The sequence below is a fragment of the Euprymna scolopes genome, chromosome 27, assembly GCF_053919585.1.
Source record: "Euprymna scolopes isolate OS-2025 chromosome 27, ASM5391958v1, whole genome shotgun sequence".
NCBI lineage: Eukaryota > Metazoa > Mollusca > Cephalopoda > Sepiida > Sepiolidae > Euprymna > Euprymna scolopes.
Window position 1 is genome coordinate 34,210,930 of NC_136508.1, and position 18,361 is coordinate 34,229,290.

The 18,361-nt window shown below is 32.7% G+C and overlaps 1 protein-coding gene across 2 annotated transcripts in view; it reads right to left on the reverse strand.

The window, feature by feature from the left end:
• LOC145248807 (uncharacterized) overlaps positions 1–18,361 on the reverse strand; it is a 179,988-nt gene that overhangs the window by 15,802 nt on the left and 145,825 nt on the right. Inside the window, exon 11 of one of the 2 annotated variants that reach the window (XM_080110459.1) lies at positions 3,093–3,108. The exons of the other annotated variant lie outside the window; for it this stretch is intronic. Coding sequence (XP_079966585.1) covers positions 3,093–3,108 — 16 coding nt within the window. The remainder of the gene's footprint in view (positions 1–3,092; positions 3,109–18,361) is intronic. 2 annotated transcript variants of the gene reach the window in all.

An 18,361-nucleotide genomic window follows, 5' to 3' on the forward strand; every position in this document is an offset into this window, starting at 1 on the left:
CCAATATTTTAACATAATCTTCCTTTTTTATGCTACCTGTGACCTTAACAAGTCGCCCTGGTCCAGAGGCAGCAAAGGATCCCCAAAACATCAAACTGCCTCCACCGTGCTTCACTGTGGGTATGGTGTTCTTAGGCAGGAAAGCTTCGCCAGATTTTCTGTAAATATAAGACACTTTATTATGGCCAAATAACTCTATTTTCGTTTCGTCAGTCCATAGAACACGTTTCCAGAATGCAACATCTTTATCAATATGACGTTTTGCAAAGGCTAGCCTTGCTTTCAGGTGCATAGGCTTCAATAAGGGAGTCTTTCTCGGACGACATGCTTTTAAACCAGCTCTCTTCAAAACTCTACCAACTGTATGTCGAGATACATTCACTCCAGAGGTGCTCTGTTCATCAACAATCTCCCCAACAGAGATCCTTGGGTTTTGTTTTACTTGTCGAACAATTTTCCGTTCATCTCTTGGGGAAAGAATCCTTTTTCTCCCTCTACCCTCTAAACTCATAACGTGGCCTTGCGATTTGAACTTGTTTATTATGGCTCTAACAGTGGATTTGGGAAGGTTTAGCTTCTTTGAAATCTTATCATAGCCCTCCCCATTGGTATGGCATGCTACAACAAGCTTCCTGACGTCTTCGCTGTGTTCCTTAGTTTTAACCATGGCGATTGAAAATTATAATTTAGTCACTTATAATAGTTTAAATAAATCGCTATCTAAAAATTATCTGAAAAAAATTATTCACTGAATTAGCGTTAAACAAGCATAATATGGCTATAAAAAAGTTCAGAAAGCACGTAAACCGGAAATTGATTGATATTATACTGATACTAAAAGAAAAACAAAGCCGTGCCAATAATTTTGAACAAGGGTTTTTTGCAATTATGTTTGTTGTTCCTTTGTTATTTATTTTTTCTAAAATCCGATTGCTGCATCGGAAAGGCCAGTTAAAAATACATAATATACTTTGTTATTTTCTTTAATTTAATCCCTTTTTTAGAATTTATTAGACAAAATTTAACTTTTATTTTACCGTGCCAATAAATATGATCATCACTGTATATATATATATATATATATATATATATATATACACACATACACAATAGAGAATTGGCTGTGTAATAATCATAATAATAAATCTGCATGAATCAAAATATATTTAAGCATATTTTATGAACCAACGAGCCCCTCCCCCATCACTAGTAAATAATAATTTATGAATAATAGCATAGCTTTAAGAATGAAACAAAAGAACTTATAAAGCCATCATTCTGTGACAGCTTAGAGATTTGTTGACCCTCATAAATTTGAAAGTATTTTGAGATTCATAAAAATCAAAATGTGAAAGAATTCAATTCCAGCAATCAGGTTTTACGATAAAAAACGAAAGACAAATTAAACTTGTCATCTATCTATATATCTATATATATATATATATATATATAAGCGAAAATGTGTGTGTGTATGTATGTTCGCCTTTTGTATATGTCCGAGAAAGGCTTTTTCCTGAGAAGCGATTGGTCGACTAACTTCTGAAAACTTTTTATATCACGTCTAAATGATAACAACGAGGGTCGCCTGTCTATTTAATTTGCTCGACTTTGAAAAGATAAATATTCAACATTTTTCGATCGCCGCATGTGCATTAAGCTTTTTTGTATAATAAAAGCGAAACTAATTCTGGTGGCATTTTTCCGGAAATGTCCGAATGCAATCAGCTGTGATCAATGTGGAGTTTCTCCTTATATCAGACAATTGCTATTCAATTTGGACAATCCCCTTTTTATGAGGAGCTGGTTTTCCCCACAGCATCTTGGGGGGGGGAAAAAAAAATCCTGCCCCGCAGTCAAAGTTGACCTCATTAAGTACGGGCACCTGTCAAGTTTTAATACTTAAATAAATTCAAACATGTTTCCGTTACTATTTCGTTGTGGCCCAGTGGTTAACGTTGCACGTTTTTTTTTTTTTTTTTTCACACTTTAATTTCCAACTTCGACTCAAGGGTCGGGTTCGATCCTTCATACTTACCTACCAAAACTTTTTATTTTATTTTACCCCCCCCCCCCAACACAAACACCCGGGTGTTTTGATTTACCAAAAACCACACACACACACACACACTTCCAAACACCCGGGCAACGCCGGGACCCCCCCCCTCCCCTGCTAGTATTCTATAAAAGACAATTCTTAATGAACAGACAATAACAACAAGACGAGATATGCTTCGAACAAGTTCTGCGATCAATAATGAAAACTATAACACAATTCCTGGAAGACTTAAGTCATCCTCTTTTGTAATTGGTTGGCAGTCGGTTGAAAATAGCCAAATTCCACTTTTGGTAAAAAAAAAAAAAAAAATTACTGACTCTTGCCTTCAATTTCCTTAAGGAAGAATCTGTTGAAAAAAATCTAATGCCCAACAAAGTTTTAAAAACTATGATTCTTGCAAAAAGAATTTCTGACTTCAATAGATTGGGAGTTAAATAAAAAGAATTATACTCGGGACTGCAACAATCCAAAAGCCAATGCCGGCTCTCTCCATTAGAGATGAAAAAACAGCTAAAATAAAAACTACTCCCGACTTGGTTTTAAATTTAAAAAACAAAAACAAAAAAAAAACAATTCTTTCAAAAGTTGCTAACTTTCGACGACTCGCATCTGCTTGTTATAAATCAATCAGAACTTAAATAAAATGTTAAACATTTTCTTCAAATAAAAATATAAATATGAGACAAACTTTAGATGTTACAGACAAAGAACTAAAACAAGACACTAAATCAAAATCCACACACACACACACACCACTCTCTGCTGTCTGCAACTGTTCAAACTAGCCTTCTATGTGTATAATGCCACAACAAATGGATGGAGGGAGGGTATCTATGAGCAGAGATCTGGGAGAAGATGAAGAAAATACTACACAAAAGGAGAGAATCATTTAAGGCCTGGATGCGGATGGATACAGCAATGTGCTTGACAAAGAAATTGGAATTATTAGCAGCAAAGACGAAGATGAGGAAGAAGAAAGTGTGTTATTAGTTCATTCCATGATGGAGGAATTGAAAATTGAGAGAGCTTTACTCACCACACATATCTGCAATCTGACAAGAGTATCGGAAGAAGAAGGAGGATCAGTGGAAATCGGACACAATGGTATATTAAAAAACAAATGAAGAAATTAATACCAGAATAATGATAATAACAAGATATTATTATGTTGGTGATGATGATGGGTGACGATGATGATGATGAGTGATAATGACGTGCCAAAACAATGAGAAAGCGAAAAAAAAAAAAAAAAAAAAAAAAAAAAAGAAAGAAATAAACATAAATAAAATTTAAAGAAAGAAAAAGTTGATAATAATTAATTAAAACGACTTGTACCTACCCGGCTTTGTCTGGATATATTTTTTAAAACTTTCATTTTAGTTTCGCCTTAAAAAAAATTTTGCTGCTGTTTTTATTTTATGTTCCGCCTTTTTTATTTTTTCCTTATCAAATTATATTTTCTTAAGTTGGATTTTGAATGTTAAATTCAATTATGTTACACTATTGTTTTAGCCATCAAGTTATGAAGTCATCTTGTGAAGGTAATGCTTTAATCTTTATTTTTAAAAATTGGATGTAAATAGCTTATTAAATTTACAATCTTTTAATTAAATGAAAATTCACTAAAAAGTAAAAAATCATAAATAACAATTAAACAGGTTGAAATGCTTCAAATTTTCAAAGGATCACAAAATAATTCTTTTTCATTCTATCTATTGTGTATCAAGAAACAGAAATGCATTATGGTGGATTTTATTTTGCCATTTAATTTTTTTTTTTTTAAAATTAAAAAAAAAAAATTATTTCTAGTATTTTATGTTATTGCGTTTTTGATTTCAATAAATAAGAGAATTAAATAAAAAGAAATAATAATAATAATACTCAAATCACACAGAGGCGAGAAACACATACAAAGACACAAGAAGTGGTCACACAATTTTATCGATGTAGAGATTATATCGTTGATAGTATTAGTCCTTTTATTAGGACAAAGATTATCTTAACGTATTGTAGTAACTGTGATCACCGTTTCAAATCTCACAAATAGAAAACAACATGCATTAAAAAAAACATCAACACATTCAAATTACATTGCTTTTTTTTTCTTTTTTCAAATTATGCCCCCCCCCATCCTGACAAAATCTGCTGAATAGTCCCCCTTAGAGGTGTACTTAGAGATTCCCCAGTTAATTTTACATAGGAATAAGGACTCACACAAACATACTCAGAGTTTTGTGTGTGTATATATGTATGTATTGGTTTGATAAAATTCAAAATGGCGTAATGGAAACATATTAAAGGTATTAGCAGCTTCTCTTCCAATTTTCCGATTTTAATCATGTCAAATCACACTTCATTTCCTTTTGACGGATTTATTGTTGCTATTTCTTCTGATGAGTTAAGGACATAATAGAGTCAGTGATTGATATAACAATTAAGTGATAGAGTTTGCGCTACGAAACAGATACTGTCAAGAATTGTAAAAGTCAACTAAATTAAAGGAATAAATTATAAGATGGTCAACATCATGAATTTTGGAATATAGTTTTTTGTCATTTATTCACTATATTGCTCTGTAATTACATTGAGATTTTTAAGTAAGGATCTAAATAAGGATTGGTATACATTATAAGAAAATATATTTCTCTCTCTCTCTCTCTCTATATATATATATATATATATATATATATATATATGGCATTTACAGTGTAAATAAAATGAGAAAGATATGATACATGATTTTGTATTTGCGCACAAGTTCCTTGAAGACGTAATTTATTTTAAGGATTACACAAGTATAAAAAGACAAATGCTGGTTCGATGTTAAGTTGGAGTTAGCGTTCATTGCATTCAATCAATATGCAGGCCTAGTACAGAATTTAATATACAATATGGGAACGATTAATTATGAATAATATATATTAATATATAAACACACACATAAATATATAGAGTAATAAGTAGGTAGTAATAAATAATAAAAACAAACAATATATATAGGTTGTATAGTTTGGGTTAGCTAGATATAAATCCACTGAAACTCCTGTGTTTATCAAAAAATGCTCAATGAATGAACAGAGTTTATATATATATATATATATATATATATATATTTATTACATTTTCACCCCAAACAAGTCATATTGACACTTTGATGTAGAGGGCTACTATCAGGGACCTAAGTTCCAGGGGTACTATGTAGGGAGTTTAGCAACAAGATGTCTGTTCACATTACACTTGAACTTCTGCATGTCAGTACAGTTGGGGAAGCAGGAAACCGGAAGAGAATTCCAAAGTCCTGCCGTTCTGGGGAAGAAGTTATTAGCGTAAAAGGCTTTCTTACATCTCGGGATCTCAACTGTGTAGGGATGGGATTTTACTGCTTGTCGGGTTTGTCAGGGGTATTTTCGTCGAGGGGGTACAAGTGCTTGTAGTTTGTCAGAGCATCCACCATTAAAATACTTGCAAAACAGGCAGAGGGATGCAACATTTCGTCAGCGGGACTGGGGCTGAAGTTTAGGTTGGCGACTCTCTTTTGGACCCTGTCTAGGAGTGAGAGACTAGTAGCAGATGCACCAGCCCAAATGTGACAGCAGTACTCCATACATAGGCGAATGGAAGCTTTGTAGAGGTAGAGGATACTTTCAGGTGTAAGTAACTTTCTAGCACGATAGAGAGAGCCCACCTTCTTTGCAGCAGCCTTAGCAATGATCTCAACGTATCTATTCCAACTCATGTCTCCTGTGAACATTAAGCCAAGGAGCTTGAACGAAGTGCTCTCAGGTAAAATATGTCTAGCCATAGCTATTGGTGGTTTGTAAGGTTTTATGTAATTAAGGAAACTAGCTTTGTCTTGGCAGCATTGAACATTATCATCCATTTATGACCCCATTCCACTACAGACTAAAGATCTTCCTCTAGGGTTTCGGCCATTACCTTAGATATGTGCTCATTGGTTTTCTCCACGTGCCTGCTATAGAGCGTGGTGTCGTCGGCAAATATACCCACCTCAGAGACAATTTTATCAGGTAAGTCATTTATGAATATCAGATATATATATATATATACACACACATATATACACAGGGTAATCCAAAAGTAGGTGGACAGCATTTTGAACAAGTTTATGTATCAGTTATATTAATGCAATTCTTTATTATAACTAACCCTAACCTGTCCTCCTACTTTTGGCTCACTGTGTATTATATTTATAAATAAATTCAAACCCCTACCTTTTTTTAATCACTAATATCAATAAAACAAGTCTTCCTTCATAATCAAAATATGGACCCCCGCCTCCCGAAAAAAATTATATATATATTAGTAATAAAATGATCACTACTTATATATAAATAAAAAAATAAAATTTGAATTACACTACCCACTCATGTAGCGAGTTCAATCTAGGCTATGGCTGTGCTGGATGGATGGACTTATACATAAAAGGCACTTTGTGTGTGAATTTGTTCCCTATGGTCTTTAAAACGACTGTACCAATTTTTTCAAAATTTCATCCGAATGTACTTTTTGTGTCTGAGGTGTTCTTATATAGGATTTTGTATAATCGAAAAAATCCAAATCTAATTAAAGAAGGAACAGTCCAATTTTGATCAAAGTTAACATCCTTATACAGCATAACATCACCAGTCAATTTGATAAGTTTTATTAGCACACAAGCAAGATTGCTCGGTGTATAAAATCAACAGTTGGTTCTTTAATAATTCAAAATGAATGTTTCTGTTTAGAGCACAGCTGAACCATGATACTTGACTTTTGCATCTTAAATTTTAATTCAAGCCATTATATAAAAATAATTTTAGAAAATCAACAATAGGTTCTCTAGAGTGAAATGTAGACTACAATGTATAGTGGACAAAGTTACTACAGGGAAGCATGTGAAGCTTTCTCCCGGTGCATCACAATGTGTCCTCGACTAGAGCAAGCTATGAATTGAAAAATAGTCAATTTCATTGATTTTGATGAAAATAAAAGCGTGAAACATTCGTTGATTCTCATTCAATCCTGGGCAACGTCAGGTTTCCTTGAAGACTGTATACATCGAAGCAAAATAAGTATTATTATTATATATAATGCCCCCTAGGGAGGCAACCAGAGTTATCCCGGAAAATTCGTTCTGGCAAAAATTTACTTTCACTAGGACTAATGTTTGTGCAAAATTTAAAAAAAAAAAAAAAAAAAAAAAATTCTGCTGGATAAAGTACTTGGTAAAATTCAGTTGTAAAATTACACTCTTCTAGAGGTTGAAGATTCAATCCTCAGTGCGGGTGACACTCAAAATACAATTGTAAATTATTTAGGACTTTTATCTAGTCATGGCTGATGGAATAAGAGCAAACTACCTCCGTCGATCGAATAAAGCTTTTGTTTGAAATTCTGTACATATTCTTGAGTTTGACAAGATACATTGTTTTTGTTTTTATATTTTAAGTATTAATAAAAGATTAAAATAACTGACTTGCAAAAAGAATTTCTGACTCCAAGAGGTTGGGAGTTAAATAAAAGGAATTACAGTCCGGACTGCAACAACCCAAAAGCCAATGTTCTCTCTCCATTAAAGATGAAAAAACAAACAAAATAAAACCTATTTCCGACTTGGCTAAAAGAACAACTCCTTCAAAAGTTGCTAACTTTCGACTAAAACGAATTATGAAAATAACACTCAAGAACAGTAGTCTGAAATCAATCTTTGTCTAAAAAATTCAGAAATATAATACGCATTTAATTATTCAAAGATTAAAATAGCTGACTTGTATATAGAGAAACAGAAATGCATTATGGTAGACTTAATTTTGTAATAAAATATTTTTTAAAAATAAAATTTTAAAGTTATTTTTGTTACTTGTACTATCTTTTTTTTTTTTATTACTTATGTTTATGATACACGTTTATGATACACGTTTATGATACACGTTTATGATACACGTATATTTAAAGATACAAAATGGATTGAAGTCAATTGCAGTTGCGAGTTGGAATGCAACCACTTAGCAGTTGATTTGTTAACTCATCAATTGTTGCTACCCAACACGGACTTACACCTAACAGAATAAATCTATTCCATATTTTACATTTGTGTATTGTTTTCCATTCAACAATACAGCACCACTGGAGCCAAGCGTGCAGGATCCCCTCCATGAGTGAAAAATTTACTTTCACCGTGATTAATGTTTATGTAAAATTAAAAAAATCCAAGGCATAATTATTAAGAAAAATGCAAACAAACGAATGGACAGACAATTTTGGGTCAATTTTACCCCTCTAGGGTCCCCTAGGGAGGCAACCAAAGTTATCCTGGAAAATCCGGTCTGGCAAAAATTTACTTTCACCATGACTAATGTTTGTGCAAAATTTAAAAAAAAAAAAAAAAAAAAAAAAAAAAATACAAGGCGTAGTTTTTGAGAAAAGTGCGCATGGACGCACGGGAGTGAATTACTAGGACCAATAACATCATTTTCTGCCTATCCCAGCATTGCTTAGGATCATTTTGAATTACTCTTTGCCATTCAACTTAAACAATGCCAGATCAAGAGAAGTGTTGTTCAGGATTGTGTAACCCTTGCTTCATGGTAAATGTTTTGCGTCAGAGAGTATCCATTGTTTCTTTAGACAGAAAGAAAACCAGTATAATATACAATTATTCTCTCTCTCTTTTTTTTATTTTTTTATTTACCCAAGGCCGTCTTGTTAGTTATTGAAATACCACTCAAAGATATGACTTGATCTTACTTAAGAAATTTGATATGCTGAACCGTTATCGTCTGACGGGTAAAGAGATTAATAGATTAAACAAATAAATCAGATTTGTATTTAAACATATTGGATTTTAAATAATCATTCCTTCAAATAGCATAGGACAAAGGGGATGAATCTGACTTACATTTAGACAAAAACTTGGTACTTGTTTGCAATAATAATGAAATTTAAATCTTGAAAAATTGAATTTCAACTAAAAGCCAATATAATCTACTTAATTAATATGTTGCAATTATCAAGATGTTGCAATTATTAACATGTTGCTACATTATTACATAAAAACATGCACCTTCATGATTTCACGATTCATTGATCCACCATTATTATTTTTTTAAATGTAACTTAAACAAGAGTAGTAACTCATAGCTTGGAATCTGTTTATTATATCAGTAAAACTTGTAATTTCTTTCAGAAGTATTTTCATTAATAATTAATTTTCTACTTTATCAGTTTTTATAATTTTTGGATATGTTACTAATTTCGACATGACAAGTAAGAAGATACCTTTAATTTTCAGTTGAAGTTCAATTTTTTGATTTTCATTTTTATTCTGAACAATCACCAAAAACTTTTCTGAGTTAACGTAAAAAAAAAAATCTTTAAAAAATGTTTCTTTTATGTTTTTGTGTTAAATCAATTTCACGGATATTACCCAGATAATCCCTATGAATGCAATATATTTCATAAGGTTAATTTAAAGTGTATATTTAGTTCTTGTTGAGAATTCTCTCATATATTAAAAAGCAAAAAATAAAAATCTGTATGGAGTATTTACCTGTGACAAAACGAAAATATCACATTCCAAAAATCATGTAAATTGATTAAGTAGTTTCATTTTTAAAAAGAAAATCACTTTTAAGTGATTAATACGAATTCATAGGCATTACAACACATCTCGCAAGTATGAATTGTTAAATTATCTCCCTTTTTTTTATAGATTGTTTTCAAAATGGCGTACAAGACGATCACTCTCTGGTTACTCATAAAATTTGATTTCCTTATTTAAAAATAAAAACTACTTGATCAATTTACATTACTTTTAGAATATGATATTTTCATTTCATCATGGTTATATATATATCTCATACAGATTTTTCTTCATTTTATTTTTTAATACAGGGGGAATACTGGACAAGAACTGTATATTTTCCTATATCCACACAACGCTAAAATATGACGCAAGTTTTGTTTTTTTTTCATAGCGCGGAACGTGTACAAAATTATTTTTACCCTTTTAGCATTCCTCCATGAATGGAAGCACCACAAGAAACCCGAGGCTGATATTAATTTTTAAAGTGAGATTCCTTGCATTTTTATGTTCCTAGGGTAGATAACAGTGATTACCAATATAGACCATCAACTGTAAATGCTCTGTACTAGTTCTGACAGAGAGATTGCATTGCTTTTACTAATAATACTCCTTGGCATGGTCAGAATCCTATATCTAGAGCAAAGTTTCTTTACAAAGAACGGTGCTTGTGCGTTATAATTGGATATCAAAAAACTGCATTTTAAGTAAAAAAAAACAAAAAAACTATTGCGTAATTATGTGTCATGTCAAAATTGGTAAAATTAAAAAAAAAATAAAAATAAAAAATTATGAAAAAAGATCAAGCAGAAAAATAATTACAAGAAAAAAAAATCAAATTTATTGAATAATGCAGTTTTATTGGTTTCATCTATTTCAACAAATTCTGTATAACAAACTGATTTATCTCCCTTGCTTTCAATTAACTACTGCAATTTCACATTAGAAATATTTTTTTTGTTTTTGCATAGGTATCGCCACTTATCACGGCCAAGAGACCATTTGAGGACAAGGGTTAAAGAGTGTACAGTAGAAATTGGACAATATAGTAATCGTTAGTAATGGAAATTCAGTAAATTTGTTAACTTATATGAAACGGCTCATCAAAAACTTGTTTACGTTAGACTTGAAGACAACCATATTGTAATCAGCTGGAAAGCAGGAAAACGGAAAACAATTCCATAGGCGTACAGTTCTAAGAAAGAAGCTTTGTTCATGGAATCTACGTTTAGGTTTAGGCACAGATAAAGAGTGGGGGAAATTATAGAATAATAGTGATGCTTTTCGTAAACAAAAATAGTTCTAGCAGATCTAAATCATATTTGTAATTTTTGGACTTTTTAAAACTAATTTCAACATGACACATGATTACATAATAGTGTTTTTATAAGCACTTCAAAAACTTCTCACCTGTGAAGCATAATAACAAGGAATTACTTCACAGCTGACTACAATGTGATCGTTTTTAAGTCCAACGTTAACAAATTCGTGTGCACTTAAATAATCAAATTCTAACCATTTTCATCTACTGTTTCAAATCCTCTTCAGCTTAGACAATCTTATTCATGAATGGCCTTAAAAAAATTTGCCTTTCTTCTATGGGAGAAATAGTAGAGTAGACTACATTGTCAAGCCTTTGTAGAACAACTATTTGAAAAAAAAAAAAAAAAAAAAAAAAAAATTGTGAAATAACGTCTACCCTCCCAACCTATGGGTTACATAATTTGCAGAGAGAAACTACAAAGGAACATCATGAAAATTCCTGATCGCTGATAACAAGTGTGTCAACCGACATTTAGAAAATCATATCAAAACATAAAAATAATTTTTCTGATTACTTGTGTGCATACTGAATATTCTCCTTTAATGTTACCATCATCATTAAATTTGATTTAACAACTGCTTTACATGCTGGCACGTGTTGGATGGCTTCTTAGAAATTGACTTTTAAACTAACCTATCTCTAGCCAGGTCTTTATTTATCCTTCTTACTCTTGAATTCATCCTCATCACTTCCCACAATGTTTTCCTTAGCCTTCCTTTGTAAAACGAACCCGACTACCTCAACTGTTCTACATCTACTGACCCAAGAAATCTCATCCATTCTGTCAATGTGATCATACCATCAAAGTCTCCTGTTATGCACACATCTCCCTATACTTTCCAAATTTAATTTTCCTCCAAGATTATCAGAACTATATCTGTCCTTAAATTACACATCTATCGCATCATTCTCATCATTTCTATCCATGCAACGCATGTCTTCAACCCTTCACTTCCATACATCATCACACTATGCATGCATTGGATGGCTTTAAGAAATTGACTTTTAAAGTAACCTATCTCTGGCCAGGTTTTGTTTATCCTTCTTTCCATCAGGTTCGTTTTGTATCACTTCATCCTATATCTTTTTTGGCCTTCCCCTGTAAACTGAACCTCCTACCTCAACTGTTCTACATCTACTAATTCAAAATCTCATCCATTCTTTCAACATGGCCATACCATCAAAACCTCCTGTTTTGCCATATATCCATATACTGTCCATATTTAGTCTTCCTCTCAGGTCATCAGAAGTGACTGATTAACATTGGATTCGAAGACGACTATGTTATAATCAGCAGGAAAGCAGTCCCACGGTAATGTGTTCCATAGATGGGAAGCCATGAAACTTTTACCTAATGCTAAGCACTGAATATCTTACAAGGAGGAATCAGAAATTAAAGCTCAACTGAGCACGTTCCATCGAACTAACAATGGAGTAAAGAAAATACAAAGAAGCATAAAAAATAGAAAAATTGATTTTCAACTTAACGGACATTTCATCAACTAGTGGATAAAGATTTTGATTTTCTTGATTTTTATAACAAATTTATAAAACACTGAAAACCATAACACAATTATTTGGTATAAAATATTGGTTTTTGTCCAAAAATTTATCCTATGTTAAAAAACAAAAATAAAACTATATGATGTATGTACCCATGACAAAACAAAAACATCATATTCCAAAAATCATCTATATAAAAGACAAAATGTGTGTGATCATTTCATGTATGTCTCGCAAAGGCTTTTTTCGCCGACGCTCCCAGGGAGGTTACTATCGCTTAGAACTGTTTATATATCCCCTAGATAATAATATCTACGATTTGGGAAAGCGCGTAGCGTCTAGATTTACTTACAGCAACTTTTACAAAATTATTGCTATTTCAGCCCGTCTGTGTTCATTCAGCTTTTTTGTATAAAAAGCGAAACTAGTTTAAAGCTAAGGCATTGTTCCCGGCAATCGCACCGGGAAACGTCCAGAAGCAATCAGCTTTGATCAATGTGGAGCCAAACTCCTTATATCAGACAATTGCTATTCAATCTGGACAATGGAGAGCTGGTTTCCCCCTCCCCAACATCTTGGGGAAAAAACCAGTCAAAGTTGGGTAAACAAACCCAAAAGCTGCCCCGCAGCAAAAATTAACTTCGTGACTTCTATTTGACCTCATTAATGAGGTAAAATAGAAGCATAGCAAAAGTTAAGTCTGCTACTTCTATGACCTCATTAATGAGGTCAAATAGAAGCAGTAGAGTTAACTTTTATTGCGGCCACGTGTCAATTCTGTTTTTAATACTTAAATAAATTCAAACGTGTTTTTGTTGTATGTCGCGGTGGGCCAGTGGTTAACGTCGCACATTTTTTTTTTCACACTTTAATTTCCAACTTTGCCTCAACGGTTCGGGCTCGATCCTCATACTCACCTACCAAAACTTTTTATTTTTTTTTATTTTACCCCACCCCCCTCGGAGTTTTGATTTACCTAAAACCACACACACCTACAAACACCTGGGCAATGCTGGGTACCCCCGCTAGTATAAATATATTCATCAAGTAATCTTATTTTTAAGAAAATAAAATTTTATGAGTATCTAAAGAGTGACTGTCTCACTAGTCATTTTAAAAAAAAAAAAAAAATCTCACAAACAAGGGAGATAACTCAACAACAATTAAAAACTTTGTCATAATGTCTATGAATTTCCATAAGTCACTTAAAAATGATTTTCTTTATGAAAATAAAACTACTTCATCAATTTATATGAATTTTGGAATATGATTTTTTCATTTTGTCTTGGGTACATACATCATACTAATTTTTATTTATTTTTATATTTTAATATAGGGGAATCCTGGGCAAGAATCAAAATATCTTTTATTGCATATTTACTAAAGTATAAAAGATATCTTTATTAATAAAACTAGCTTATAACTGCCAGTGATGTCCGAGAGTTTTTGTTTTTTTTAATGTTAAATGATACATCCAATTGATTTTTAAAGCACAATTAATGCTTTAAAAATCAAATTGTTTTCAACTGTGCTTTATCCACACCAATTATTGAAAGTTTTTATTTCTGTTGGTTGTTTTGAATGAATGAAATGCATTCAAGGTTCAATGCCTGAACCAGAAATGCATTCAAAGTCATAGGCATCAATGCCTGAACCAGAAATGCATTCAAAGTCATAGGCATCAATGCCTGAACCAGAAATGCATTCAAAGTCATAGGCATCAATGCCTAAACCAGAAATGCATTCAAAGTCATAGGCATCAATGCCTAAACCAGAAATGCATTCAAAGTCATAGGCATCAATGCCTGAACCAGAAATGCATTCAAAGTCATAGGCATCAATGCCTAAACCAGAAATGCATTCAAAGTCATAGGCATCAATGCCTGAACCAGAAATGCATTCAAAGTCATAGGCATCAATGCCTGAACCAGAAATGCATTCAAAGTCATAGGCATCAATGCCTAAACCAGAAATGCATTCAAAGTCATAGGCATTAATGCCTGAACCAGAAATGCATTCAAAGTCATAGGCATCAATGCCTGAACCAGAAATGCATTCAAAGTCATAGGCATCAATGCCTAAACCAGAAATGCATTCAAAGTCATAGGCATCAATGCCTGAACCAGAAATGCATTCAAAGTCATAGGCATCAACGCCTGAACCAGAAATGCATTCAAAGTCATAGGCAGCAATGACTGAACCAGAAATGCATTCAAAGTCATAGGCATCAATGCCTGAACCAGAAATGCATTCAAAGTCATAGGCATCAATGCCTAAACCAGAAATGCATTCAAAGTCATAGGCATCAATGCCTAAACCAGAAATGCATTCAAAGTCATAGGCATCAATGCCTAAACCAGAAATGCATTCAAAGTCATAGGCATCAATGCCTGAACCAGAAATGCATTCAAAGTCATAGGCATCAATGCCTGAACCAGAAATGCATTGAAAGTCATAGGCAGCAATGACTGAACCAGAAATGCATTCAAAGTCATAGGCATCAATGCCTGAACCAGAAATGCATTCAAAGTCATAGGACATCAATGCCTGAACATGAAATGCATTCAAAGTCATAGGCATCAATGCCTAAACCAGAAATGCATTCAAAGTCATAGGCATCAATGCCTGAACCAGAAATGCATTCAAAGTCATAGGCATCAATGCCTGAACCAGAAATGCATTCAAAGTCATAGGCATCAATGCCTAAACCAGAAATGCATTCAAAGTCATAGGCATCAATGCCTGAACCAGAAATGCATTCAAAGTCATAGGCATCAACGCCTGAACCAGAAATGCATTCAAAGTCATAGGCAGCAATGACTGAACCAGAAATGCATTCAAAGTCATAGGCATCAATGCCTGAACCAGAAATGCATTCAAAGTCATAGGCATCAACGCCTGAACCAGAAATGCATTCAAAGTCATAGGCATCAATGCCTGAACCAGAAATGCATTCAAAGTCATAGGCATCAATGCCTGAACCAGAAATACATTCTGGTTCAGGCATTGATGCCCATGATTCTCCATCTCTCTCTCTCTTAAGGTATTCGTGAATTCATTTTTGCTCATCATTCACAACCACGCTGTTTCTCGAAAGTGTTTGATGTATTGCCACAGTTTTCTTTGCAGTTATACAGACAGTAGGTTGCAGTTTCTTTCTGTCCAAGCAGTGCTCATACTGAATGGATACAGCTGCGGTAATATCAGAATGTTAAACTCTAACCTCAACACCTTCTGCTCAAAACACTTTTCATATAATGAAAAAATGAATCTACTGCCATCATGCAACATTTCAGTGCAGTACTTGATCAAATTCTGCTTCAATATTTTTGCAATTATTTCAGGTTTCTTACTTGGTAGCCTTCAGTTTTATTAAAAGTTGTTTTTTAAAATATTTTTGTTAATTTTATCATCAGTATTTTTTTTAATGTATATGCATATTTTTCTATCAATCTTATTTGGAAGTAAAAATCAATAAACTGAATGAGTTTTAACGATCCAAAGGGAGTATAAATTATTTTGGTACACCATATACATATATATATATGACTACTTCATTTAATCACATAAATTAATATACGAAAGTATAAATTTATACGTAAACTTTAAGTATTTACTTCAACAGTGCTCAATATGTAGGTAGAGCTGGATAGTAAGTTAGAAAATATATATGGCAATTAATTCGCGGAATATTCTGCGTAGCTTAATTGCCATATATATTTTATAACTTACTATATATATATATATATATATATATATATATATATATATATAGTAAGTTATAAAATATATATGGCAATTAAGCTACGCATATATATATATGGCAATTAAGCTACGCTATATATATATATATATATATATATATATATATATATATATGTATATATATATACACACACACACTAGCAGGGAGACCTGACATTGCCTGGGATTGAATGAGGATCAACAAATGTTCTACACTTCCAATACTTTTATTGTCATCAAAATATAGTGAAGTTGTCCCTATTTCAAATCAATTAATTACCTGCTCTATTCGGGAACCCACTGCAGTGCACCAGGAGGAAGCTCACATGGCTCCCCACAATGATTTAGTCCACAAGAACCCACTGTTGATTCTATCAATTATTTAATTAGTTTAAGATGCAAATGTCAAGCATCACGGTTTAATTGTGCCCTAAACACAAACATTCATTTCTAATGCACCCTATTTTATTAAAGAACTTACTGTTGATTTTATATGCCGGACCTTTCTGCTTGTGCAGGGATAAAAATTTCTCAAATACATTTGTGATGTTAGTGTTAACTTTGTTCAAAATCACTGTTCCTTCATTAATCGATTTTTTTCGATTATCGATATTTATCAAATGTATGTTTCAAACAATCTAAGAACACTCCCAGGTACATAAAGTACATTTGTGTAAAATCTTTTAAAAAAGTTGGCCCAGCCGTTTTGGAGTCCATAGGGAACAAACTCACCCAGACACACAACCACAGTGTCTATATATATATATATATATATATATATATATATATATATATATATAAGTAGTGTGTGTGTGTGTGTGTGTGTGTGTAAGGTCGTAGATGTAATTTCATTGTTTCTATTTTTCATTCTGTTCTTATATTTATTAATGAGATGATGAATTTCTTAAGGTTAAACTTAATTAATAAAAAAAACTACAAAAATAGAACACCTTGTTTACCAATAAAATGGTTTAGATGGCAACTATGGGTTGATTTTTTTCTAGCATTAAAACATCTCAAGATGATCAACATTTGTTTCCAGCATGCATTTTCTGGGTCACTCTTTTCGTTCTTTTTTCAAATCTTTTCCTTCTCTTTTTCTCTCTTGCTCCCTCTACTTACAATTTCTCTATCCCTTCCCCTCTCCTTGATTTTTACTTCTTTATTTTTAGTCTTTATCCCCCCCAACACACACACTTTACTCAGTAAATACTAAAACCATTGTAAATTTCTCACATGATCTCAGACAGACGCTAAACTGAGTAGGTCTCCTCATTTGAAAATACCTAAGCAGGTTGAAATAAATTTATAATGAGATCGAGCTAAGTTTGTTGGTTGTTTTTTTTTCTTTTAACTTTTATGTGCGCTTTGCTATGCATTGCGCTCTCTCACTTGAGATTTCTACAAAAATTGATTTATCTTTTACAAATCAATATTATATTAATATTAGCAGGGGTACCCAGCATTACCCGGGTGTTTGTAGGTGTAAAAGAAAAAAAAAAGTGTTCCGAACCTGAAGGCAGAAAAGAAAGTGAAAGAAAACGAACTTCTACTGCAATGCTACAAAGCCATAGGAAGTGAAAAGCGTTGAAATTTAGCGATGTCAATCAAAAGTTGACTTGCAGAAACGAATGTTAGCTGGAAGCCAGTTCACCTTTCTGCTGTTTCATTTATTTGTTTCCCCCATGATGTTGGGGAAAACCAACTCCCAACAAAAAGGGAGTGTCCAAATGAATAGCAATCCTCCAGATTGATCAAAGCTGATTGCTTTCTGGACGTCCCAGCACGAAAGGCTGAGAAGCTGCCTTCGCTTTCGATTCAGTTTCACTTTTATACGAAAAAGCCGAACAAACACAGTGTTTATGACTGTTACAATTTCTTCTTTTGTTATATATGGAGTAGGTAATTCTCCTGAAGTTGAGAGTTGATCATAAGTATTAGGGTCATCATATAAATCTTCGTACCATCTCTCTAAAATTTCGTTTTTGATACGCCAGCTAATATTACGTTTGTGAGTTTTTAGTTTTTACATAAAAATTGCTTATCTGGAGATAAATTTGAAATTTCATCAAGGTTATCATTTAGTTGATTTTTATCCCTTTCACTAGTTTTTCCGTTTCTGCTTTTGCTACTTTGCATAGAGTTGAATTGT